General features: G+C 42.8%; 1 protein-coding gene across 2 annotated transcripts in view; it reads left to right on the top strand.

The window, feature by feature from the left end:
• The first annotated feature begins 126 nt into the window (after positions 1 to 126).
• Positions 127 to 24,465, top strand: part of TAF1 (TATA-box binding protein associated factor 1) — a 28,627-nt gene continuing 4,288 nt past the window's right edge. The window contains exons 1-36 of one of the 2 annotated variants that reach the window (XM_083876473.1): positions 127 to 271; positions 734 to 851; positions 1,435 to 1,551; positions 2,323 to 2,442; positions 3,034 to 3,107; positions 5,090 to 5,308; positions 5,746 to 5,964; positions 6,147 to 6,348; positions 7,225 to 7,338; positions 7,650 to 7,817; positions 8,199 to 8,326; positions 8,436 to 8,543; positions 9,351 to 9,524; positions 9,618 to 9,791; positions 9,876 to 9,980; positions 10,293 to 10,493; positions 11,367 to 11,508; positions 11,897 to 12,027; positions 12,561 to 12,641; positions 13,036 to 13,185; positions 13,324 to 13,443; positions 13,612 to 13,787; positions 14,496 to 14,737; positions 16,008 to 16,215; positions 16,470 to 16,635; positions 16,785 to 16,996; positions 17,247 to 17,355; positions 17,550 to 17,648; positions 18,221 to 18,398; positions 19,680 to 19,747; positions 20,127 to 20,249; positions 20,601 to 20,693; positions 20,770 to 20,854; positions 21,371 to 21,438; positions 21,517 to 21,633; positions 24,284 to 24,409. In XM_083876473.1, coding sequence (XP_083732599.1) covers positions 146 to 271; positions 734 to 851; positions 1,435 to 1,551; positions 2,323 to 2,442; positions 3,034 to 3,107; positions 5,090 to 5,308; positions 5,746 to 5,964; positions 6,147 to 6,348; positions 7,225 to 7,338; positions 7,650 to 7,817; positions 8,199 to 8,326; positions 8,436 to 8,543; positions 9,351 to 9,524; positions 9,618 to 9,791; positions 9,876 to 9,980; positions 10,293 to 10,493; positions 11,367 to 11,508; positions 11,897 to 12,027; positions 12,561 to 12,641; positions 13,036 to 13,185; positions 13,324 to 13,443; positions 13,612 to 13,787; positions 14,496 to 14,737; positions 16,008 to 16,215; positions 16,470 to 16,635; positions 16,785 to 16,996; positions 17,247 to 17,355; positions 17,550 to 17,648; positions 18,221 to 18,398; positions 19,680 to 19,747; positions 20,127 to 20,249; positions 20,601 to 20,693; positions 20,770 to 20,854; positions 21,371 to 21,438; positions 21,517 to 21,633; positions 24,284 to 24,409 — 5,061 coding nt within the window. In that variant the 5' untranslated portion in view covers positions 127 to 145. The remainder of the gene's footprint in view (positions 272 to 733; positions 852 to 1,434; positions 1,552 to 2,322; positions 2,443 to 3,033; positions 3,108 to 5,089; positions 5,309 to 5,745; positions 5,965 to 6,146; positions 6,349 to 7,224; positions 7,339 to 7,649; positions 7,818 to 8,198; positions 8,327 to 8,435; positions 8,544 to 9,350; positions 9,525 to 9,617; positions 9,792 to 9,875; positions 9,981 to 10,292; positions 10,494 to 11,366; positions 11,509 to 11,896; positions 12,028 to 12,560; positions 12,642 to 13,035; positions 13,186 to 13,323; positions 13,444 to 13,611; positions 13,788 to 14,495; positions 14,738 to 16,007; positions 16,216 to 16,469; positions 16,636 to 16,784; positions 16,997 to 17,246; positions 17,356 to 17,549; positions 17,649 to 18,220; positions 18,399 to 19,679; positions 19,748 to 20,126; positions 20,250 to 20,600; positions 20,694 to 20,769; positions 20,855 to 21,370; positions 21,439 to 21,516; positions 21,634 to 24,283; positions 24,410 to 24,465) is intronic. The other variant, XM_083876474.1, reaches the window with a different exon arrangement.

Genomic DNA, 24,465 nt, shown 5'->3' on the forward strand with positions numbered 1-24,465 from the left:
TTGGGACGGGCGGAGCGTCTGCGCCTTCCTTGCTGCGCCGCGGGGCGGGGCCGCGCGGGGGCGCTGTGGGCAGGGGCCGCTCCGGGGCCGCTCCCGCCGCCGTTTCCGCCTCGCTCTCGCTGTCGGTGGCGGTGTCGGGGCGGCGATGTCGGACTCGGACAGCGAGGAGGAGGCGGATGGCGGCCGCGCCGAGCCCTTCTCCCTGGCCGGCTTCCTCTTCGGCAACATCAATGAGGCGGGGCAGCTGGAAGGGGACAGCGTCCTCGACAAGGTAGGGCCGTGTCGCTGTGGGAAGGCACCGCGGGCTGAGGGACGGGCGTGAGCCGGAGTGCTCGGGGCGACCTGCGCTGTGTGCCGGGGTGAAGCCGGGGTGACCCGGGTTGTACCGGGATATCCCAGCTCTGCTGGGGTGAACCGAGATGTATCGAGGTGCTCGAGATGTCCCGGGGTGCTCCAGGATATTCTGGGGTGTCCTGGGGTGCTCCAGGTATCCTGAGGTGCCCTGCGGTCAGCTGGGATGTCCTAGGGCGTCCCAGGATGTCCTGGGGTGTCCTGTGGTCAGCCTGGATGTCCTGGGCTGTCCCGGGATGTCCCATGGTGTCCTGTGGTCAGCCGGGTTGTCCCAGGATGTCCCGGGGGCTGCTCGGGGCGGGCTCTGGGGCAGGGCCCAGCAGGTGCCCGAGGGGCTGGGCCGTGCCCGGCGCTCGGAGCCTCCCAGCTCTGGTCTCCCCAGGAATCCAAGAAGCACCTGGCCGGGCTGGGCGTGCTGGGGCTGGGCAACCTCATCACCGAGATCACCGCCAGCGAGGAGGAGAGCGCCGAGAGCGAGGGGGCGCACCTGGACGAGGAAGGTTTGGCACTGGGATCCCTGTGCTTGGGTAGCAGAGGGGCTGCAGGCTCACAGCTCTTGCCTGTGGCTCACAGCTCTTGCCAGAGAGAACAAAATGCACCCGGCTCTGCAGGGAATATCACGGTGTTCCCTGGTCAGAGGCCCTCTATCGAAGGCCTTCCCTTCTCCACTCTGCCAAACAATCCTCCTGATCAATTTTGCACTTGTTCCCTTTATTTTTTTATAAGTGTTTTTTCTTTTACTTGTCTCTCCTCCTTCATAAATAAGTTTAGTCTGTGTTTGTATTAAAGAAGCCTACTTAGCACACGGTATTATAATATCTCTTTCTGAATTAGCTGAACAGTTTTAGTGAGTAAGTGATAGGTGTTCCTTGTGCTAAAGTTGGTTGCTTACCAATCTTTCAGGGGAAGTTCAGAGCCATGAGAGCTTTTGATTAGAATGAGGGGAAATGTCCTCTGGTGGGAGATGTTAAGCAGATAATTTTGTTCTTTTAAATAAAGGAAGCATAGTGAAGGATTCATAAGTACTTAGTGAAGTCTGATCTGACTAATATAAATCAGGATAAAGTTTTGTTTTCCTCCTAGGCTGGGTTAAGAGCACAGAGGATGCTGTTGACTACTCAGACATCACTGAAGTGGCAGAGGATGAGAGCCGTCGGTACAAGCAGGCGATGGGCAGCCTGCAGCCAGCCCGAAGGCCAGGTAAAGGGACAGGACTGCAGCTCTGCCTGTAGGAGCTATGCTGGGGCATTGTGCTTTCTCACTCCTTGCTTCAAGAGCCCAGTGTCAGCTTTTGTGAAACTCTTCACTGGATGAAGCCACTGTTTGCTGTCTTCCTTTTTTAAGGAATCAGTTCCTCATTGGAGTCACTTCAGTCTTAGTATCTCTCTCCTGTTTTACTCCAGAATTTTTTTTTTTTAAGACTTTCTGCAGAAAGTACCTTGCTTCTTTTGTTAGTCCCAGCTATCTCTGTCTGGCCTAGAATATGCTTTCAAAATAAGCAGCTTTTCCATTTCGTAGCTGCTGGTGTAAATGCTGTGTCTTGTCTTTAAAGGTGTCTGACACTTAACCTTTCTGTGTTTAGTGAGATATAAAGGTGATTTGGACTTTTTAACCCACCTTTTCTTTATTTGTTCTACAAAGTATGAATAAAAGGATGTGATAGCTGAATACATAAACACATAGGCAAATTGTGAATAAAAGGAGGTCAGAACAGAACATACACACACACAGATTTTAAGTGCTTCAGTCATTCTTTCTGTCAGTTTCCCTTTGTCCTTCCTTCATGCTATTTTTTAAATTTACATCTTATGAATGAATTTGTGCAAGAAGTTGAACTGGTAAGAGTTTTAATCTAGTGACAAGATGAGAGTGGGGTCTGTGCCATCAGGTTTGAGACAGAATAGATTGAAAAGGTGCCTGGTTTTGTTTTATTATCTGCTCAACATGTGGTCTTGTCTCCTGCCTGGTTAGATGAAGACGAGGACGATTACGATGCTGACTGTGAAGACATTGATTCCAAGCTGATGCCACCACCACCACCACCTCCAGTACCTGGGAAAAAAGAAGATGAAAAGGATGCAGCTGCCACTGGTGAGTGAGGCCTTTCTTCTTCTCTCTGGCACTGTGAATGTCTGAAGGAAGCAGACGCCGCTGTGTAGCAGTTCTGCGGCACCACGCGTCACCAAAGCTGGGTCTGCAGGCTGCGTCTGAAGGGTGAGTGTTTGCAGGATTGCCTGAAATCCAGGGTGAAGTATTGTATTTCCAGTGACTCTTGAAATGCCTGTATTGACAATGAAACTGCTTTTTTATCTCATCCTCTCAGTTGTGGCTGGGGAATTCACCTGGAACGCTTAGGATAAAATGAAAGGTTAAACCAGAATGGTACTTAGAACGCCTGCACAGGCTTAATTTTTGCATAACTTGGTATAAACAGTAAATTTGGCACTATGGGGTTATGGTAGGGGAGAGGGAGGAGACCTGTTTGTTTATGAGGTGCTTGTTCTATTGTAGATAGAATAGAAGATGGAGAAGGTATCATTTTGCCCTCCATCATTGCTCCTTCCTCTGCTGCCTCCGACAAGGTGGATTTCAGCAGCAGCTCTGATTCTGAGTCAGAGATGGGACCTCAAGAAGCCAGGCAGGCAGAATCCAAGGAAGGCAAACTCACACTTCCTCTTGCAGGAATCATGCAGCGAGATGCTACCAAACAGTTGCCAAGTGTTACAGAGCTCTTCCCAGAATTTCGACCCGGCAAGGTATTGTAAGAGATATGTGGAAGAGATGTGTGTCATGTAAGCCCTCTAAATACATATTGTACAGTTTTTAAGAGTATCTGCTCAGTAATCATTTAGATGTTCTTGCTCACTCAATACTTTCATTAGTTTCTGTGTGCTGCTGTTTCCAGATTGCTTTTTATTTAATAATTTTCCTGCCATTTGCAGGAATCTCTTAAAAAGCGTCCTATAAATCAGGGTGTGAATGTTTTGCTGACCATAGCAAAGGCCTGTTGATTTGATATATTTGCCAGGTGATTAAAAGCCAGTGCTAATCTGTCTGCTTTCTGGCTTTTCTGGTAAATATTTGCTCCTTCTTTTATGCTGTCCTGAACTTGGTGTAGTTTTCCTGTAACAGTTTGTGATCTTTATCTTTACTTAATTCTCTCTTGAAACTGCTCTGAGTGTAAATTAGAAATCACCTCAAAGCAAGTTGGTTCAAAGAATGGTTGGGTTTTGCACAAAGCGAATTTATTACAATTCTTTCCTAAATGCTCTCAAATAGAAAATGCTCCCAGCTTATGTATTTCAGTAATTATTTTGGAAGTTTTAAAGCTGTCAAGAAGAGAGGAAAGGTAGGAGGAGGAGGACAATGAAGATGGGCTTATAATTGCCAAACAGATAGTTGTGGACAAGGATAACTTGTTTTATGTGTGCCTCAGAGAGTTTGCGTAAGGAGCTGGATAATTTGCATATTTAAATGTCGTGTTTTAATGATCTAGCTGACCACTGTCAGCTAGATTGGTAATCTAGGTGAAGTTTCCCTTCTGAATGTTTTCTAGGCTTTTGCAAACTTGGTATTTCCTGTGTGTCAGTTGGTGCATTCATTTCTCTGATGCTCAACACGTAATGTCAGAGCCTGGCTCAGTGTTGGTTGTGCCCAGTGGGTGCAGAAATCAGTGCAAGCAATTAGTGCTGAGCATTTGCCATGATTAATTAATGAGTAATAGAGCTGGCAAAGCCTAAAGCCCTGCAGATTTTGCTATGAGGATGGGTTAGTGTGCATGTTAATATAGCATTGCATTTTTGGATGAAACCTCCTAAAATAGCATGTAGAGAAGCAGACCTCTGTGTCCATTTAGCCAGTAGCTTAACTATGTCTGAGACCTTTGCTCTTCATGACAGGTCACCGAAACTGGGTAAAGGCTTCATAAATAATCTCTGGTAGTTTTGGGAAGAAGGTTTACATGGATGTAGGCAGAAGTGGATAGAGGGGTCATATAAACATTTCTTTTGGGGATCAGTGTAACAGATTAACAGGGAATTTTAGTAGGGTGTATCTGCAAATCTTTGGTTCTAATTTCTGTTTCCTAAATATGTCAGTAAATTTAGAAATAATGTTTCTTCTAATAACCTCTTTAAAAGAGTTATTAGAAGAAAATAAATTTAAATGCTTAAAAACAATCATAGCCATAGAAGGAAAGGAGAGAAAATGTACCATTACCATTAGTGCTGGTTTTGGAGGTATGCAGTGTAGGGGAGCTATGTTATGATGGAAATAAAAATAAGTGTATTATTTGTGGACCATATTACTTACCTGTTTGCTTAAGAAATCTCTGTATAACTCTCTTTTAGCTTGTCTCTTTTGCTGATAATTTTATCAACTCTTCTTCAACCTCGACCTGTCTTTCTGAAGATTGTGGATCGTTCAGAATGAAAAACAATTATTTCCAGGTGGTCCCTAACCACATGTCCAATATGTAAAGGCAGTCCTTCCCTCTTTCTTTGTGTCTGAAATTAAGAATATATCCCTTTGAAAAGGAGGGATCCATCAAACAGAAGGATCAGAAACTTGTTTTTCAAGTATAACCAAGAGATTGTTGATTGTGTTGGGAAATGGGATTGTACTACAGGCCAAGCTTCTGAATTGCAGAGTGCTGTCTTGCATTACTGTTCTTCAGGTGAGGGCAGGCATTCCACTCAGGTGTCTCTTAATCTGATCCCCTGTTTTTTTCCTGTTGCAGGTGCTGCGTTTCCTGCGTCTGTTTGGCCCTGGGAAGAATGTGCCGTCGGTCTGGCGAAGCGCCCGGAGGAAGCGCAAGAAGAAGCATCGGGAGTTGGCTCAGGAAGTGCAGATACAGGAGGGTGAAGTTGTGGCTGAGAGTGGAGTGGAAGGCAAATCTCCTTGGGAGTATGAGTTTGCTGCTCCTCCCCCTCCTGAGCAGTGCCTTTCAGATGATGAGGTGGGATATCTGAGACTTAGAGAGGGTCACCAGCTAGTGCTGGGGGTAGTAGTGGATTGGACAGCAGATTTTAGAAGAAGGAGCTTTTCCCTCAAAACAAAAGTGGAGAACAGAGTTGGCCTGTACTCCAGCTGGGCAGCAGCTCTTCTCCAATTACTAGTCAGTGACTTGAGGTGATTGGTTCTTACTGAGAAGGATGCATCCATGGTACAGGATCAGTAGGAGAGCTTTCCCTCTTTGTATCAAGAAGAAATCTCTGTGTTCTTGGAAGTCTAATTGCAGAACATTCTTGAGGCAGCTAGTAAGTATGGAAAAAAACTTCTTAGAAACACTTTTCTTCTATGAGAATAAGCTGGGAAACTTGGGAGGAAGACACCCCTTACTGACACTTGGATAAATCCTCCAGTGTAACTGTTCCCTCCTTTGCTGTGCTTCAGATTACCATGATGGCCCCTGTGGAGTCCAAGTTTTCCCAGTCGACTGGTGACATAGACAAGGTGACAGACACGAAGCCCAAGGTGGCCGAGTGGCGCTATGGCCCCGCCCAGCTCTGGTACGACATGCTGGGCATCCCCGAGGATGGCAGTGGCTTTGATTATGGCTTCAAGCTGAAGGAGAAGAGCGAGCAGGAGGATAAAGGACACACAGATGAGGGGGTGAGAGGGGAACCGTGGGGAAAAGTGTGGAGATGGACGTGGGGATTGCTCTATAATGAGGATCTGGTGGTGGGCTGGTGGATTGTTGTGCATCATGCAAAATGAGACTTTGAATTTTCCTCCGCTAGTTTGAAAGGATGTCTCTCAAGTCAGATCTTCCAACAGTTATTACTCCCTTCCAGGATGCAGAGTCAACAAAGGAGAAGGATGATCTGCTAGCTGATGAGCACTTCCTCATGGTGACACAGCTCCAGTGGGAGGATGATGTCATCTGGAATGGGGAGGATGTCAAGCACAAAGGGACTAAGACGCAGCGCGCGAGCTTGGCGGGCTGGCTGCCATCCAGCATGACCAGAAATGCCACTGCATACAACGCCCAGCAAGGTGATCAGGGGTCAGACACCAGCTTTACTTACTGCAGTTGAGCTGACTCATTACATGCTCAACTGCAGCAGTTAGTGAAATTGTACATGTACAGTTGCATGTCTCAAATGTAAAACGTAATTCCCCCTGTGAGGGAATGTTTTTTGGCAAAATCTCGGTTCCACTGAGAATTTTGAGACTTGATTTCTTTCCAAAAATATAGTAGGACACTTCTCTTAAAAAAGCCCAAATCCCAGCTCTGTCTTTCTTCTTTTCATGTGGAAAACCAGATGCTGGATCCATCTATATTAATATTGAGTAAAGCTACCCTTAGTAATTCCACTTTTTAGAGGATAGTGAATTTTGCTTACTTTTGGTTTTAATTGGAAGAATTATGTAAAAGTCTTCAGAAGTTTCTCCTCAACTCAAAATGGTATTCTGTTCTTTCTAGATAGCAAGTAACAATTCCTACAACCTCAGACTTCTTTTAGACATGGATGCATTTCAAATTGAAATCGTTCATGTAGAATGAATGTTTGTCTTCTGTTTGTTATATCTTATACTGCTTCTACAAGGAAAGACTAGTGGGAATGTCAGATCTTTATTGGGTATCAGTGTCAATCCTTTAGTGTTCAGCTGTGAGTACAAGACACTGTGGTGTTGGGTGGAGATTCTTTGAAGAGGCTGCAGACTCCAGCAGTCAGCTCTGTGTGAAGTGTGTTTTTTTAAGCTTTCCCAGTTCTAATGACACCTGTCACTCTTTGGGATATGAGCAGTGGGTCTGTCAGGCTGAAATTCACTCTCTGTGCAACCCCCCCCAGTCCTGGTTTAAGGCACTGCAGTGCCCCCTGACCCTCCCACCCAAGCTGACCTGGCTTTTGTTTTCCTTTTCTCTAGGTCTGAACCGCAGTGGCTCTTTGCTCAATTCACCAATTCCTCTAGCACAGAAACCCAATGTAGCAGGAGTCCTGGGCATAGCAAAGTGCAAGGAAAAGGCCCCTGAACAGCAAGGTAATGGCCCATGAATAGCTGCATGTGACACACATTTCTGTGGTAGAAGGGCTACTTGTTTGCTCTAAAGCTTTTTGGAGGCTGTGTTTCAATAGAACAAAATCTCTGAGCATTGGTAAAGCACAAACTTGGGGCTCTACTTCCTCTTTGCTTTCAAGATCAGTTTTCTTTTGTCTTTTTGAGGTCCTGCCTCAGGAAGCCTGAAAGATGGGGAAGGTAAAGGGAGTAAGATGTGGGGGTGAGATCTGAAATAGTTTTCTGCCAAGGCTGTGTATAAAATTCTCAAGAGTTCTACTTTATGATCGTTGCAGTTTCCCTGGATGAAGACAAGCCCTGGTACTCCATTTTCCCAATTGATAATGAAGAGTTGGTTTATGGCCGTTGGGAAGACAATATCATCTGGGATGATCAGGCAATGGAAACCTACTTAGATCCCCCTGTCTTAACACTTGATCCAAATGATGAAAACATAATTCTAGGTATGTTTGTGACATCTAGAAATTTGATTTGAGTGAGAAAGGACGGGGGAAATGAAAGCAAGAGTTTATAATCACACTGTAGTGGAAATAAATGGACTGGGGCAATACTTATGGACTTCCTTTGTTTTGGGCTTTGAAGTTAATTTGCGAGTCAAAGGCCTAAGCAGGAGGTGCCAGTGCTAATAACCTTTATTGGTGTGGTGTACACATCCACCTTCCAAGTTAAATGCACTGACAGGAAAGCAAAAATTTATGCCTTGAAAGTTAAATTTAACATGATTGATCTGACTCTTGATGTGCTTTAGGAGTGATTGTCTTAATTTGACTTGCATTCATGTTGGTTTGAAGAGGGAAGGTAGGGATGTAAACTTGTGCTTTTAGAAATTCCTGATGAAAAGGAAGAGATGACTTTGAACTCTCCATCCAAGGAGAACAAGAAAGAATCTTCTCTAAAGAAGAGTCGGATCCTGTTGGGAAAAACAGGTGTCATCAAGGAAGAGCCACAGCAGGTCAGCATAAACTTTAGCATCATCTCCAGGGTTAGGAATGATGAGGTGGGAGTGAGGGTTTTTTGGGGGTTTTTTGACACCTCTCTCTCTCTGTTTAAAATTGAATTAGAACATGTCTCAGCCAGAGGTGAAGGATCCATGGAACTTGTCCAATGATGAGTTTTACTACCCTAAACAGCAGGGACTTCGAGGAACCTTTGGAGGCAACATCATCCAGGTAGTCACAATAACCTTCACTGTGAGTGAGAGAGCTTGAGTGTCTTGGTAGGAGGTTTTGTAGCTGAGAGTAGGACTTAGGATTTGTAGAAGAACAGAATTTAGATTACAGCAGGTCAGTTAAGTCTTCATGAGAGATATTTTTAATGATCCATTAAAATTAGGAGTTTGAACTAATTTTTATTGATTGCCCTATCAAACTGAGGTTTAGTTGCTTAATATCGCTGTGTCCTATTTGTCATACTTTTGTTTGGTGTCTTCATTCTTTGTAAACCAATAGTGGGAGGGGAGAAAGAAATGCAGTTTGTACTTTTGCTGCTACTATGTGTCTTAGTCTGAATATTATAAAATTAATTGAGTTACTGATGAATTTAATTTACTGCTCACTAGCCTTAGGTGAGGAGGTATTTTTTTCTTCTTTGTGGAATTCAGTGAATTCTAAAATCTCATCTGACTCCAGCATCTTCTGTAATGGGAAAACTGCATGTAGTTCCAAATAAATATCTCTCCCACTGATGGGGATAATGGCTTTACATGTAATTCCTAGTTAGTAAAAAGATCCCATCATTTGGAATCATTTGAAATAGTAAAATTGATGTTATCTCTGTATGCAAAGGAAAGATCTTTATATGGAAGTAAGCAGTTTTCTGTCAAAAGGCACATTTATGATGACAACTGAATTTCAATGCACTAGGAGACCTACAAATATCCCTGGGCTCTCTTACTTAAGGTTTAAGAGGATAGGAGGATGGTTTTACTTTCGAGGTGGTGCATGGTCCCTGTTAACACAGACTGTGTTCTGTTCCAGCACTCTATCCCAGCCGTGGAGCTCCGCCAGCCCTTCTTCCCCACCCACATGGGTCCCATGAAGCTCCGACAATTCCATCGGCCTCCCCTGAAGAAATATTCCTTCGGTGCCTTGTCCCAGCCCGGGCCCCACGCCGTGCAGCCTCTGCTGAAGCACATCAAGAAGAAAGCCAAGGTACAGTTACTCCTGCCTGCCCCTGAGTGTGCTGTGGCTGCTGGGCTGTTTGAGGAGCTGCTCTCCTGAGGCTGTCCCTTGTCCCTGGCGCAGATGAGGGAGCAGGAGCGCCAGGCCTCCGGCGGGGGGGAGATGTTCTTCATGCGCACGCCGCAGGATCTCACAGGCAAGGATGGAGATCTCATCCTTGCTGAGTACAGTGAGGAGAACGCCCCTCTGATGATGCAGGTTGGCATGGCAACAAAGATTAAAAATTACTACAAAAGGGTGAGTATACAGACTCTGCTGTTGGACGGTGATTTCCCTCTGCCTCTCACTGAGAGCTAACAGCACCTCCATCGCACCTTCCAGAAACCTGGCAAAGATCCAGGAGCTCCAGACTGCAAATATGGAGAGACTGTTTATTGTCACACTTCTCCTTTCCTGGGTTCTCTGCATCCAGGCCAGTTACTGCAGGTGAGAAATGAGGTTTTCACATTTAAAAGACAGATAAGTTGGATGTGGTGTAATAGGTAGAGTACCTTTTAAAAGCCCTGTTTATTCAATAACAAGTAATGCTCAGCTTTTAAGAAAAAAAACCAGCTTCAGTTCCAGTTTATGTCTCTTTGCTTACTACACATCTACATATGCTGTGACATAAATGATGGTATACCATTGCAATGAACCTTGAGGTGTTGGGGGTTTTTTTTGAAATCTTTTTTCTAGATTGTATCACAGAAGATTTGATCAAAATTTGACTTTTGAACTTTGATTTGTTTCTCTTAACAGGCATTTGAAAACAATCTTTTCCGGGCCCCCATCTATTTACATAAGATGCCTGAAACAGATTTCCTGATCATCAGGACACGACAAGGTTACTACATTCGAGAATTAGTGGATATTTTTGTGGTTGGACAGGAGTGCCCACTTTATGAAGTACCTGGTCCCAACTCCAAGCGAGCTAACACACATATCAGAGACTTCCTGCAGGTATGTGATAAGAGATTATTTGGGAATATGGGGGTTCTTTGGAGCAAGCTCATGGCATAGGCTTGCGCCTCGAGTGGACAGTCTTGATTTGAGAATCTCACTGTCCTGCTGTGACTCCCTTTCTTCATTTGTTTGCTTTCTTGTGAGGTGAGAGCACTGCAAGAGTTGAATGTTAACCAGACAGGCTATTTTGGTTTTCATTTAACCAAAGACTTATAAAATGTCTCTTCTGTTTTAATGGCATCCTATCTGATAAGTAAATGATAAAGGTTTTTTATTACCAGAATACAAGGTTACAAGATCATATATAAGTGTATGAAACTAAAAAAGTTAGAGTAAATTTTGAAGTGGTTGTGCTGTGTAAAATGATACTTAGATGGGTTTTACTAAGAGATAGTTAAGGAATCTTGTCACTGTGCTATCAATCAGCACAGAATTAGAGTTGCTACACAGGTCTTGTGGTGGTTGAGCTTTAGGACAATCTGTGAGCATTTAATAATTATCCCCCACTTCACATTTTGGAGAAAATTTCTAGTAATTTACTGTCAATTAAATTCAAAATTATAACTCAAGGTATTATTTGCAGAGCAGGAAAATTCCTGTATTAAAGCATGAATGTTTCTAATGTGACAATACAAATTTTCAAGACAAATAATTTTTCCATGCCTCGTTCTCAAAAACAGCTGAACCAGAAGCAGACACATGCCTCGGAAAACTTCGCTGGGTAAATTTATGAGAAGCAAAGAATTTCAAGTAGGAAGTCCGAAGCAGTCACCAGAAACTGTGCTGTGCATCATCTGAGCTGAAATCATCTGTGCTGTCTTTGCAAGTTTGCTCATGGTTTCTTTGGACAAATGGGGTCTTGTTTTGTAGGTTTTCATCTATCGGCTGTTCTGGAAGAGCAGGGACCGTCCGCGGAGGATCCGAATGGAGGACATCAAGAAGGCCTTTCCCTCCCACTCCGAGAGCAGCATCCGCAAGCGGCTGAAGCTCTGTGCTGACTTCAAACGCACAGGTACTGCTGGTTTGGTGTGCTGCTCAGCCATCCTTTGCTGCTCCTGGAGCTCCAAACAGAGCAGGAGGAGGGAACATCTGATAAACCATTCTTGAAATTATCTACTTGTAGAATTGAAGTGTAATCTGGGGTTTTTTGTTCCAGTTTTTAAGAATGTGCACTTTCTTTTGGCACAAGTGTGCTTTGATGGTGAGAAGTGACTGCAGTTTAGACATTTTTAATAACCTTTTGGGCAGTGATTTACTCATTAAAGACACCAACACAAACACATTCCCTTCCCTCTGTGTGTAGTTGTGTTGTGTCTTGCAAGCAAATACATGGAAATGAAAGCTGGGACTGTGATGGCATCCGGGGAAACTACTCAGTGTTGGACCTGTGCATTTTTCAGGGATGGACTCCAACTGGTGGGTTTTAAAGCCGGATTTCAGGTTGCCAACAGAGGAGGAGATCAGAGCCATGGTGTCCCCAGAGCAGTGCTGTGCCTATTACAGCATGATCGCAGCCGAGCAGCGGCTCAAGGTAAATCCTGCTTGGCTCCAAGGCAAATTACTGACACCCTCTGAGGGGTGAGTAACACCTTCTGCCTAAAGCTAATTCTGCTAAAAAGGAGGCAGGTTAGGTCTCTAATTGTTGTGTCACTTGCTAAGTTTGCTGCTGCATAAAAGGGAGTTAAGTTTTAAAGAGAGGAACACTGTATTCTTACCACCTATTGTCTGAATATTGAATTAGCTGTGCTCAAAAGTACCAAAGGGAAGGCACAAGAAAGGACTTATGTTTATACCTGGAGCTTTACAGCAGAAAGTAACCAGCAGGTGGCTGTAAGAGACTGATTATTTTTTTGAAGTTGAGTTCACTTTTAATTATGGAGTTTGTCAAAATACTGGGCAGTTTGACATCTGTGCTACTGCTACTGCTGTGAATCTTGCAGACAACTGTCTGTGGAAGTTTGCTTGTTCAGCATGGCAAATCTCCACAGAGACATTTCTAATTCTGTCTCCAGTAACCTTTTTGAGAGTTCAGCTTCTCATTTTTTCCCTAATATTTCTCTGCAGGATGCAGGTTACGGGGAGAAATCCTTCTTCGCTCCAGAGGAGGAGAATGAAGAGGATTTCCAAATGAAGATTGATGATGAGGTATCATCAGAGTGATGCATGAGTGTGTACACCGCTACATAAATTTGAATGGCAGGAGAAAAATGAGGTCTTTATATTTAAAGGACATATTTAAAGTAGGATTCAGTGGTTCAGCTGTTCACACAACTTTCCTGGGAACTTCTGCTGGCAGCTTATACCTGTCTTTGGTGATTGTTCTTGCAGGTCCTTTCAGGACTAGGCTCTTTTTACCTTAAATGCCTTTCTGTGAGTTTCTTAGCACTTTGAAGTGTTATCAGGGCTGCTGAAGGATCAAGAAGAGTAATGAATTCACCCTCATTGTGTCAGTTGAAAAGTTCTCAATATGACTGGAAGAATTCCCAAATAAAAGCTTGGACTGTAACAGGGTTATGATTGTTTATTTTCTCTCTGGCAGGTGCGCACAGCTCCCTGGAACACCACACGAGCTTTCATTGCTGCTATGAAGGGCAAGTGCCTCCTAGAAGTGACTGGTGTCGCAGATCCCACTGGTTGTGGGGAGGGATTTTCTTATGTCAAGATCCCAAACAAACCAACCCAGCAGAAGGTATAGTTCCTGAGGAGCAATAGCTGGGAAGTCAGGTGGGACAGGTGGACTAAATAAGGGACATAAGGAAGAGAAAGTATCAGATGAGCCTAGGAAAAACTTCTATGACAGTAATAGGTGGAATCTTCCTCTGAACAGGACGATAAAGAGCCTCAGCCAGTGAAGAAGACAGTGACTGGCACAGACGCGGATCTGCGCCGACTTTCCCTCAAAAATGCCAAACAGCTTCTGCGGAAATTTGGAGTGCCTGAGGAGGAGGTGAGTGAGCCCAGAGCAGGCTGCACACTTCATTAATGTCTTTAGCAGCTGATGGTGGAAGGGATGTATAAATTTCTACTGTGACCTCGTGTGGAGAGAGGTTGAGATCCACAGCCAGGTACCTCAGCCGTGTGTCTCTAAAACCACTCCTTGTGTTCCACTTTCCAGATCAAGAAGCTGTCCCGGTGGGAGGTGATTGATGTGGTCCGCACCATGTCCACAGAGCAGGCACGCTCAGGGGAAGGGCCCATGAGCAAATTTGCCCGTGGCTCTCGCTTCTCTGTGGCAGAACATCAGGAGAGATACAAAGAGGAGTGTCAGCGCATCTTCGACTTACAAAATAAGTATGTTCTTGTCTGATGTTCACAGCCTTGAACCCCACCCTGTCCCCACCTCAAAAGTCCCGCTCTGTGCACGTCTGGGGGTTGCTGATACGTGTTGGTGGTGTTTATTTAGATGTTTATTCAACTTACTGGGCCCATGAAATAGAGCACTAATAAAGAGGCCTTTGGCTGGTAATAGAAACCCTCAGATTTAGTGTCTTGCTGTCACAGACCTTCTGGAAAGGTAGAATGTGTTGTAGAATCACAACATGAGATGTTCTGCAGTTCCACACATCAGTAGTTCATCACTTTATTTCCTTTCCTTTCCTTTTTTTTTAATTGTTATGAGCAGTTTGCCATCTCTCTCTGGTAGCAGCTACCAATTCTATGCCCTATTCTTCAGAACTGCCAGAAGAATTCATGCATTATTCCTGGTTCTGGCCTGAGACCAGAAAGTGGTGAGGGTATAAAGTACTGTTGATGAAGAAGAGTTCAACTTTTTGGAGAAGATGGTCTTGGAACGGTTGCTCTTTTAGACTTGAGGGTTAAAAGGAAGGCTGAGAAGGGAATATATTATGCCTGTTGTACTAGTGATTTGTATCATTAATTCTCGTACCTTTCCATCATTTTTACCTTTGTATTTCTGGGAAGATAACAGGCTGATTTTTTTTTTTTTTTTAAATTTGTGAGGGCAACATTCACTGACTCTCAGGATGCCTCCTATTTCAGGGTTCTGGAATCCACTGAGATCCTGTCAACAGACACAGACAGCAGTTCAGCTGAAGACAGCGACTTTGAAGAGATGGGAAAGAATATTGAGAATATGTTACAGAACAAGAAAACTAGTTCTCAGCTCTCTCGGGAGAGAGAAGAGCAGGAACGGAAGGAATTGCAGAGGATGCTCCTGGGAGAAGACAATGGCAATGACAAAGACAGGGGCAAAAAGGACAGGAGAGACAAAAAGGGACTGTGTAAGTAACTGCAACCACCAGAATTATGCCTGGGAAGTGATGCAGGGCTTTATGTCAGTCTGCAAAGTGTGCTGGTGTGGCCTCTCAAGAGTGTAGATTCCTTACAGGGAGAATGTATAAACATGCTTATCTGGGGCTTTTCCCTCTCTGGGGGTTCTTCCTTCTCTTGAGCACTTAGTGGCTGAAAGTGCATATTAAGTGTATTCTTTGCCTCATATCTTTTGTTTATTTTGATCTATAAACTTACTCTGGTATTTCTTTAGATAGTCACTGCTGCTTCCTGCTTAAGTTCCCTTTTTTTTTTTTTTTATTTATTTTGAGTGAGGGTGGGTCAGAGGAAGCTGATTTTTCTGTATTTTTCTCAATATGTTTTCACACATAGTTCCTGCAACCATCTTATGGTTGTGTAGTTGGATCTTCTGCTTACACGTAACTCTGTGTGTGAAGCAGGCACAGTCTGCAGGCTGATAGCAGTGTCTGTTACACTGTGTGCTGTGGCAGCATATTTGGAGGTAAATGGGGCAGCTGCCAGGTTTGTATCTCCTGGAGATGTGTTTGTTTTAAGTGCATTCCAACAGAGATCTTGACATGTCCATGACTGGCTGGTAAAACATTTGACCTGTGGATGAACTTCATGAGGGTGCCCGTGACCAATGTTATTTGCTGAATGTGTGTGAGCAAAGCTGAGCTCTGCATCTGAGTCAATGTTATTATTGCCCTCTATTCTCAAATTGGGAATAAATCACTAATAAATAGTTACTGGAATCATTTATAAGGGATATATGTGGAAGATTTTTGATGATTATACCTCATGAAAAGATATCCAGTGTTATTTTGTACAAAACCTCTCAACCTGAATTATGAACGGTGATGGAAAGATTCTGTGGTCATTTGACACACTGGTTGGGACACTCCTTGGAAAACTGGATAATTCTTGACCCTCTGTTTCTGCCAGATAACCATACCTATGATGAAAAGCACTGTAACTAATCCATCTGCAGGGCCAGAATGCAACTGCATTGCAGGTTGCACCTATGGGTCCTCTGTAGCTGCACCTTCTGGCTTTACAATCTATGTGAATAATTAGGTATCTTTGTTTCAGCTCAATTTCATGTCACGATAAGAGGACATGAACAAGCAAGGGAAAGATTTCTGTTAGGTTTTCATGAAGTTTTTACACCAAAACTCTGCTGTATTTAACTGATGGTTAAATGATCTACAGCGCGGAAAAAAAATTAGAAGCAAATAAAACATTTTCTTGTGGCAACAGCTTCAGCAGCCTCAGCAAACTGTCACAAGGATGATGACACTGCCTCTGTGACCAGCCTGAACTCCTCTGCCACCGGCCGCCGCCTCAAGATCTACCGCACGTTCCGGGACGAGGATGGGAAGGAATATGTGAGGTGTGAGACAGTCCGGAAACCCGCTGTCATCGACGCCTACTGCCGCATACGCACCACCAAGGATGAAGAGTTCATGTAAGGCTCTCCTGATCTCCTTTTTCTCCCTTTTTTAACTCTGCCTGCAGGCTTATTTCATCCCACTGACAGTATGGAGAAATGTAGGATTGAGCATAGAACCCCAGCACAGTAATTGTGGAGAGAAGGAGTGATTTAATGGCTGTCCGTTTGAAGGGTGTCACAAACTTTGTGCAGTGATTGAGCTGACAGAATAGTACCTGGAAAATCATGGACTGGGCTGGAAAACTTCTTTTTTTTTTGTGCCCACCCAGACGGAAGTTTGCTCTATTTGATGAGCAGCACCGTGAGGAGATGCGGAAGGAGCGGCGCAGGATTCAGGAACAGTTACGGCGGCTAAAGCGGAACCAAGAAAAAGAGAAACTCAAGGGTCCTCCAGAAAAGAAGCCCAAAAAACTGAAAGAGCGTCCAGACTTGAAAGTAAGCATATCTATACAGGTTTTGGCTGCTGGAGAAGTTTTCTGTTCTAGTGACGTACTTAAGATCTCACTAGGGGATTTTAATGATGCTTTGCCTCAAAATTGGGAGCCCATATATGAATTCTGATCTGTCACCTTCTATTTTTGCAGCTAAAATGTGGAGCATGTGGTGCAATTGGGCACATGAGGACTAATAAGTTCTGCCCTCTTTACTACCAAACAAATGCCCCTCCTTCTAATCCTGTTGCAATGACAGAGGAGCAGGAGGAAGAGCTGGAAAAAACAGTCATTCACAATGACAATGAAGAACTCATCAAAGTAGAAGGAACGAAAATTGTCCTGGGAAAACAATTGATTGAGAGGTAAGGGAAAAAGCAGAGAAACAGGTGGGAATAATAAGGATAAACAATGTTGAGCTTAATGCAGAATACTCATATGTATATTAGTCTCAGGAATAAAGTGACAGGGCTTTACATAAACTTATTACAGTATTTCAGTTGAGCATTTGGTTATTATGGCAAATGGAACCAAAGCCAGTACTGGGGGGACAAATGGTTTTGATTCATGTGAGGGCTAGAGAAAGTATGTTCTTTCTTTTCTGTTTGTGCCTAGTGCTGATGAGGTTCGCAGGAAATCCCTGGTCCTGAAGTTTCCTAAGCAGCAGCTTCCTCCCAAGAAGAAGCGTCGCGTAGGGACAACGGTGCACTGTGATTATCTCAATGTGAGTGAAGTGCTCCTGAGCTGATTGCAGCACCTCCAGTCCTGTTTGTACCAACTGGCCAGGCCCTTAACTGCTCCTGTGCAATCTCCTCATGCCTGCCCACAAAATTAATAAGCTGAATTGTCTAGGATTTCTGTGAGTAAATGTTGTGCATCGTGGAACTGCCTTCATTTTTCTGCCTCTTGTTTCTTCAGCGTCCCCATAAATCCATCCACCGGCGGAGAACAGATCCCATGGTGACACTCTCATCCATCCTGGAGGGCATCATCAATGACATCAGGGATCTTCCCAATGTAAGTTTAAGCTATGACACCCAAATCCTGCATCTCAAGCAATGTGGTTGAAGTAGGGTATGTGTTGTAGACACCAGAATTTGGCTAGTTTTATATGGATACATGTTCAAAGCTCATATGTGATCTTTTAATTTTTTTTTAAACAAAACCAGCACAAGATGCATGAAATGTAGCAGTGGGTAATGCTTTTATATATGTGGCACTGGAGAAGATTTGTACTCAATCTTTTCTGACCAGACTTTGCCAGAAACTTGCAAAATCAAAAGATTAAATGGAAGATTTGAGTTGAAATGAGAATTTTAAAGTTCAGTTTCTTGACTTTTGTGCTGCAATCGAAAATACCATCTGAGAATTCTTTGTGAGATTTTCCTTTTTATAATGGTGTTAGAGAATATTGTGTAGAAGAAAGTGTTTGCCATCGTGGGGTTGAGCTTATTCTGTTATCCCTGGTGCAGTTAAGGAACTGTTTGTGTAAAGGTTTTATACATTAGTGCCTGTTTAACTATGGAGATTAAACTGAGATTAGCTGTGATAGTACTATGCTAATAACATTTGTTTCTTTTCCTCCTCAGACATACCCCTTTCACACGCCTGTAAATCCAAAAGTTGTCAAAGACTATTACAAGATCATTACCAGGCCCATGGATTTACAGACCCTGCGTGAAAACGTCCGTAAGAGGCTGTACCCATCCCGGGAGGAGTTCAGGGAACACCTGGAGCTCATTGTGAAGAACAGTGCCACATACAATGGTAAAAACACAGGGAAATCCTGTTTCTTCTAATACATTGTCCATGTGTGGACAATGGAACTTTTAGAGTCAACAAAAGCAGTGTAAAAGCAGAACAAATTCGCTGCCAGATGACAATAGTGAACGTATATTTTTCCAGATATACCTGAAAGATTGTATTAATGTTAATGAACTAATTAATAAGGAAGAAAGAAGTGAATTCCAGCATGTAGCAACAACAAAATGATGACTGTGATGTGGTAATTGAAGTTCAGTTATGGGTCTGTGTCTTGGGGTGACTCAATGACTGAAGACTTTTCCATGTTTCAAAGTCCTGCCCTCCTCCTTCATAACTAACAAAACACTGTTTTCAGTAGATTACATTATTATGCTTTATTGAATGAATCTTCCAATGCAAATAGGAATAAATAGTTCACGCCCATTGGAGCACACAGCTCTGAGTAGAGTTTTCTGTCATGATTTTGCATCTTTTGGTTCTTAGTGACAATAAACTTCTTCCCCATTTGGGAAGGTCGGGAAACTAGTTTAAAGAAAATGAAAGAAAGCTAGTTTAAAATAAAAGCATAAATTCTGTGGTAGAGCATGTATCTGCTGGGGAAAAGTGCTGATTCATTTGGGGCCAGCTTTATTTGACTGCTGATAGAAAGGTCTTTGTCCAAAATATACTAATTTGACAGAAAAACCTCCTAGCTGCCCTGAGTCTGTCTAGGCTGTGCAGCATTGAGGGTGACACTAACAGCACTGGGCTTGTGTCTTTGCTGCTTCCTTTATTATTTTGACACTTAAATCCCTGATTTATCCTAATAAATTAGATTTTTTTTTTTATAGTTCTGTTGCAAATGCTTGTATCCATGTCTGAGGAATCTTGAAATTATTGAAAGCTGTGGATTTTTGAATATTCCTTAAATGTCCATCTTGCCTTCCTTAGCAGTTCTGTTTCACTGACTGGACTTAGAGAAGGAAACAGAAATTTTATTACTTATACTGTGAATATTTGGCAAAGGTGGAGGGCTTGGAGGCCAGTCTGCCACAGGCACAGCTGCTTTCCAAAGGGTTTTCCAACTTTACCAGGATGTATGCCAGAAATGTTATTTGCTACAAATAACTTCTTTTCATATAAAATGAATGCTGAACTTGAATAATTGTGTGTATTGAGAATATACTTGAGCATATACTCCTAACTGTGCCAGAAATATTATCAGTGATGCTTCAGGAGCAAAGATAAATCATATTGTGACATGGGCCTTTTTAATCAAGCTGCACTTGCTGTGTGTGTTTGCAGGGCCAAAGCACTCACTGACACAGATATCCCAGTCCATGCTTGACCTGTGTGATGAAAAGCTAAAAGAGGCAAGTTCTGTGAATGAGTTGTGGTCAGAATGGAGGGGAAGGGATGGTCAGGGGTGGTTGAAGACTGAGAATAGAGGATGTGCATGGGCAAAACACGAGGTTTTGGGGAGAGTAGTAGATGATTAAAGGAGTTCTTCCTCCTACTCCAGAAGGTATTTGAATTTTTACCATTTAAAACAGTTTCCATGGGAGTCTTTCTGAAAAAAACAGATGCTTATTTCTTACTCTAGTTACTTTATCTTGTCTGTAGGTTTATATTTTGACTATTATTTACAACTGTTTTCATTAAGGTGAATGGGAGTCTCTCTAGGACAGAGTATCATGATAGTACAGATATTAGTCTAGGGTCAGCCACTGATGTCCCCTACTTCTATTGCAGAAGGAAGATAAACTGGCTCGACTAGAAAAAGCAATTAATCCTCTCCTGGATGATGATGATCAAGTGGCCTTTTCCTTCATTTTGGATAACATTGTGACTCAAAAGATGATGGCAGTTCCAGATGTACGTGGCTTGAGTGACTGTGTGTGTGATGTGCAAAATGTGCTGATCTTGTTGTGGAGAAAACAGTAATATTAAATAGAAAAGTCGTTTGTAAAATTAGTATTTTGAATTGTATGTTCCTACTGTCGAATAGATACCAACAGGCCTAGTTAAAAATCCACCTCGTAGATCTTTTCTCTGTGTCCCTCCTGACCCTAAATGATTGGATTCAAGAGGTCTTGTTATAAATACCTTAAATACATTTGGAGTGTTAATCAATTCTGGAGACTTGTTTTATGACATTTGTAGCTTGAACTGTAGAAAATCCTACACAGAAGCTTTCTAAACCTGTCTGCATTTTTTTTTTTCCAGTCTTGGCCATTTCACCATCCAGTTAACAAAAAGTTTGTTCCTGATTATTACAAGGTGATTGCAAACCCCATGGATCTGGAGACCATCCGCAAGGTGTGTAGCCTGAACTGAGCAGACTCTTGAGAGGTGTTTAGACTTGATCACTTACTGGGTGACAATTCTCTTCCAGAATATCTCCAAACACAAATACCAGAACAGAGAGACTTTCCTGGATGATGTTAACCTCATCCTTGCCAACAGCATTAAGTACAATGGTAGGTGGTGGAAATAAGGCTTCAGCTGCCTTTTGTACTTTATTTAATTCATCTGGGCACCTGTACTGCAGAGTGGCTTGAAGCCTGAGGCTGTGAATCATGGACTTGATGATTGTTTTCATTTCCTGTGGGGAAGAGATGCTTAAACAGTGCTGTTTTCACTATCACATGAAGCTTTATTACCATCTGGTGCAGAAGGAGGCAGTTACATTTGGGGAGGATGTTCTCCTTGCTCAGTACACATCTCTGATCCAATGAATTTCCCAATGGGAATTTCCTTGAGACAGGCAGGGTACAACCTGTCCCCTAAATCACACTTTTAATGCTGGAACAAACTTGTTGTGCTATTTTAGCCAAATGTGAGCCCTGCTTTGTATTTCTCTTTTTATTTGTATTTTATATTTCTCCTTACATCAGAAGGTGTTGGGATTTAGGGGCCTGTGTAACCAAAACCTGTCTCAGCAGCTGGAATTGAAAAATTTCAGAATGTATAAAGAGATTTGTTTCCTACTACAGGATCAGACAGCCAGTACACAAAAACAGCCCAGGAGATTGTAAACATCTGTTACCAGACTTTAGCTGAGGTATGTGGACAATTTTACTGGAATATTTGCAGTTTGAATTTTCTGTTCTGCAACCTTAGCAAGCTTTTTTGTTCTTAGTATGATGAACACCTGACTCAACTCGAGAGAGACATCTCTACTGCTAAGGAAGCAGCACTGGAGGAGGCAGATCTGGAAAGTCTTGATCCTATGACCCCTGGTCCCTACACTCCACAGGCAAGTGACCAAGCAAGGCTTTCACTGTCTTTCAGTTTCAATCTCAATCTCCTGAGTGTTTGATCCTGATTTTCCTCTTTGTTTCGTGTTCTCCATCTGTCTGCAGTTTGTCTTTTAGTAGAGTATCTTGTTGGATGGTGTGCTAACACTTTTTAAGCATAAATATAAGAAGCATTTCTGATGCTTCAGAGAGTAAGATACCTAAGACAGACATTTCCCAAACAAGTTGTAAGCCTGGTGTAAAGATGAGCTGTGTGCAGTCAGGAACAGCTGAGTGTTGGTTGGAAGGTCAAGGACTGTGCAAATGTAGCATTTAGAAACCCTCAGAAGTCAAGCAGGGGACAGGTAAGGAGAACAAAACATGGATGTAGAGCTGAGAGGAGTCCAGGGAGCTGTTAGGTACTGGTAGTGTTGGAAAGGCTCATTCCTGTGGGTATGAAACTGCCTAATATGGTCAGCAAAGTCCAACTGTGCCCCCATTGCTGGGATTCTTTACATCTCTTTGTTCCAGTTCTAGTGGAAAATAACATCTTTTAACATTTATCATTATTTATAGCAGACAATTGTGTGTGTCAGGTGTTTTCTGTGTGTTACACAGCAAGTTCATCCTGGGCTTCCTTTCAGTGTTTATAGTTTGGCAAAGATTTATAAGCTACTTGGCCTTTCTAAGAATAATACTTATTATTTTGGGTTGTTTGGTTGCTTTTAAAAACATCAGTTAAAAACTTCCACCAGGAATGACAAGTTAATTCATGAAAACTAAAATTATCTTTTGAATTTGCCTAGAAAAGCAGGGAATGTCATCCTGGTGTCTGAGATGTGCCTTTTGTTTATTTGGAAAAGTTCATAGGTCCTGGGAAAGATCTCTGTGTTGATAGTTGAATGATAAAATGCAAATGTTGTGGTATAGGAAGACAAACCAAAGCATTCTTTGCAGTTGTTCATCCCAGTTGTAGACCAATAATTTTTTGATTCTGTGCAAGTCTGATGTAATTACATCTGGAAAGTTGCATTTAATTTTAGCAAAGTCAGAGCAATAAAGCAGGGCTTGAAGTTCAGGAACCAATTAAGGTCTTATAAAGATTATTTTTAAGAGAAAAATCAGTTCAAAATTTGTTTAGGCAAGAATTATATAAAGACTGTATGGGTGAGCCAGGATAGCAGGACACAGATGGGTTTGGGGCAATATTTAACACCCTCCCAACCATCTCTCCCCACAAAAATACCCAAAATACAGCATTTTAGGAAGGTAGAATGTGATTGCTAGAAATGATGATCAAATTCAACAGGCTGGGAATACTGAAACTGAGTATCATGGAAAAAGACCTTCCTGCCCATAGGAAGTGTTGGGCTGCAAGAGAGTCTTTGGAGATGAGTTATTGAAACTATTTGTTGACATGTTTCAAGAATTAAATGGAATCAGTGGTGATTCCAATACAGCAGAAAGTGAGGGACAAAAATGCCATTCTCTTATCTGATGGTTTTCTTCCCAAGAGCAGTATTACCTGATTTTATTAAAAGTTGGTGATCAGATCACCTGAAGGCCATCCTTTCCCTCTGCTTCTTGGCTGGAGGTACAGTCCCACTTCCCACACTCCCAAACTTGCCACAGATGGCAGGTCTGGTGGAGATTGCTTGGCTTTAGTTCCTTTTATCTTAAATGCAGTTGTGACAGCCAACATTTACCTCCCCATATGGCTCTTCAGAGGTTGGCCTCCAGGGTATAAAAAGTAAATACAGCCGAGAGCTGTCTGTGCTTTACACGTCTGTTTAAATTCTTAGGAAGCCTGTTTTGCCTAATTTAAGAATTATTGCTGCTGTTCTTAAGACTATCAGTATTTTCATATCTGAGAACTCTGTATTATAAGGGACTTTATCAAAATCCCCATATGTAGTTCCTCATTAACTCTTCAGAGGTCAATCTTTGTGCAAACTGCAGGTTGGCTTTTGGAACACTTTATCCAAATCCCTTTTTCTTGCTTGTGTCAGCTTTAGGGCTTGAGACAGTGATTTACATAGAATTGGTTGGAAGCTGAAGCTTTGCTGTTTCCTGTGGATTAGACTTTTCCCAGTTCTGATTGGAGCATTTGGGGCTGCAACACCATTCCCAGTGCAGGAAGTAAATGAAAAGGGCCACGCTGAGTCAGACCAAAGGTTGATGTAATCAAGTCTCCTGTCTCTGGCAGGGAACAGAAGTAGGTGGATGCAAACATGCAGTTTTCATTTTTTACAGCAAACACTCTCTACTTCTGGGAATTCGTTGTTCAGGCTCCCTTAAACCTGTATTGCACCTGCACCATTGTATTTATGAGCTGCAGAGAGGTCTGTTCTCCATAAATTTATTGAATCCTTTTGGAGCCCATTTGTGATTTTGGCCTCTGTAGAATATCACTGTATAGAAGTACTGTCTTCTATTTTAAAATCTGCTATTTGGCAAACTTCAAGGCTGAGGTTTTGAGCCACTGCATTTACCCCATTTGTTCTTCAAGAATAATTAGCTCATTTTGATTAAACAGTGTATAATAATATCAACACCATGCCAAAAAGATGCATTTAGTCCTGAAATCCCAGTCTTGCCTCTCAAGATACTGTTCCAGTCTCAGTTCAGTGCCTGAGAATGTTCTGTCTCCTGTTTCCACCTGTACTTTAGCCACCAGATTTGTATGATACCAGCACTTCCCTCAGTGTGTCCCATGGTGCTTCATTCTATCAAGATGAAAGCAATTTGTCTGCTATGGACACTCCCATCATTACCACAGGGAAGCGAGGAACTCAGGTCAGAATCCTCCATTTTCTCATCTGGTTGGGGAGTTGAGCAAATTACTAAAAGGA

This window comes from Zosterops lateralis (genome assembly GCF_965231275.1).
Source record: "Zosterops lateralis genome assembly, chromosome: 21".
NCBI lineage: Eukaryota > Metazoa > Chordata > Aves > Passeriformes > Zosteropidae > Zosterops > Zosterops lateralis.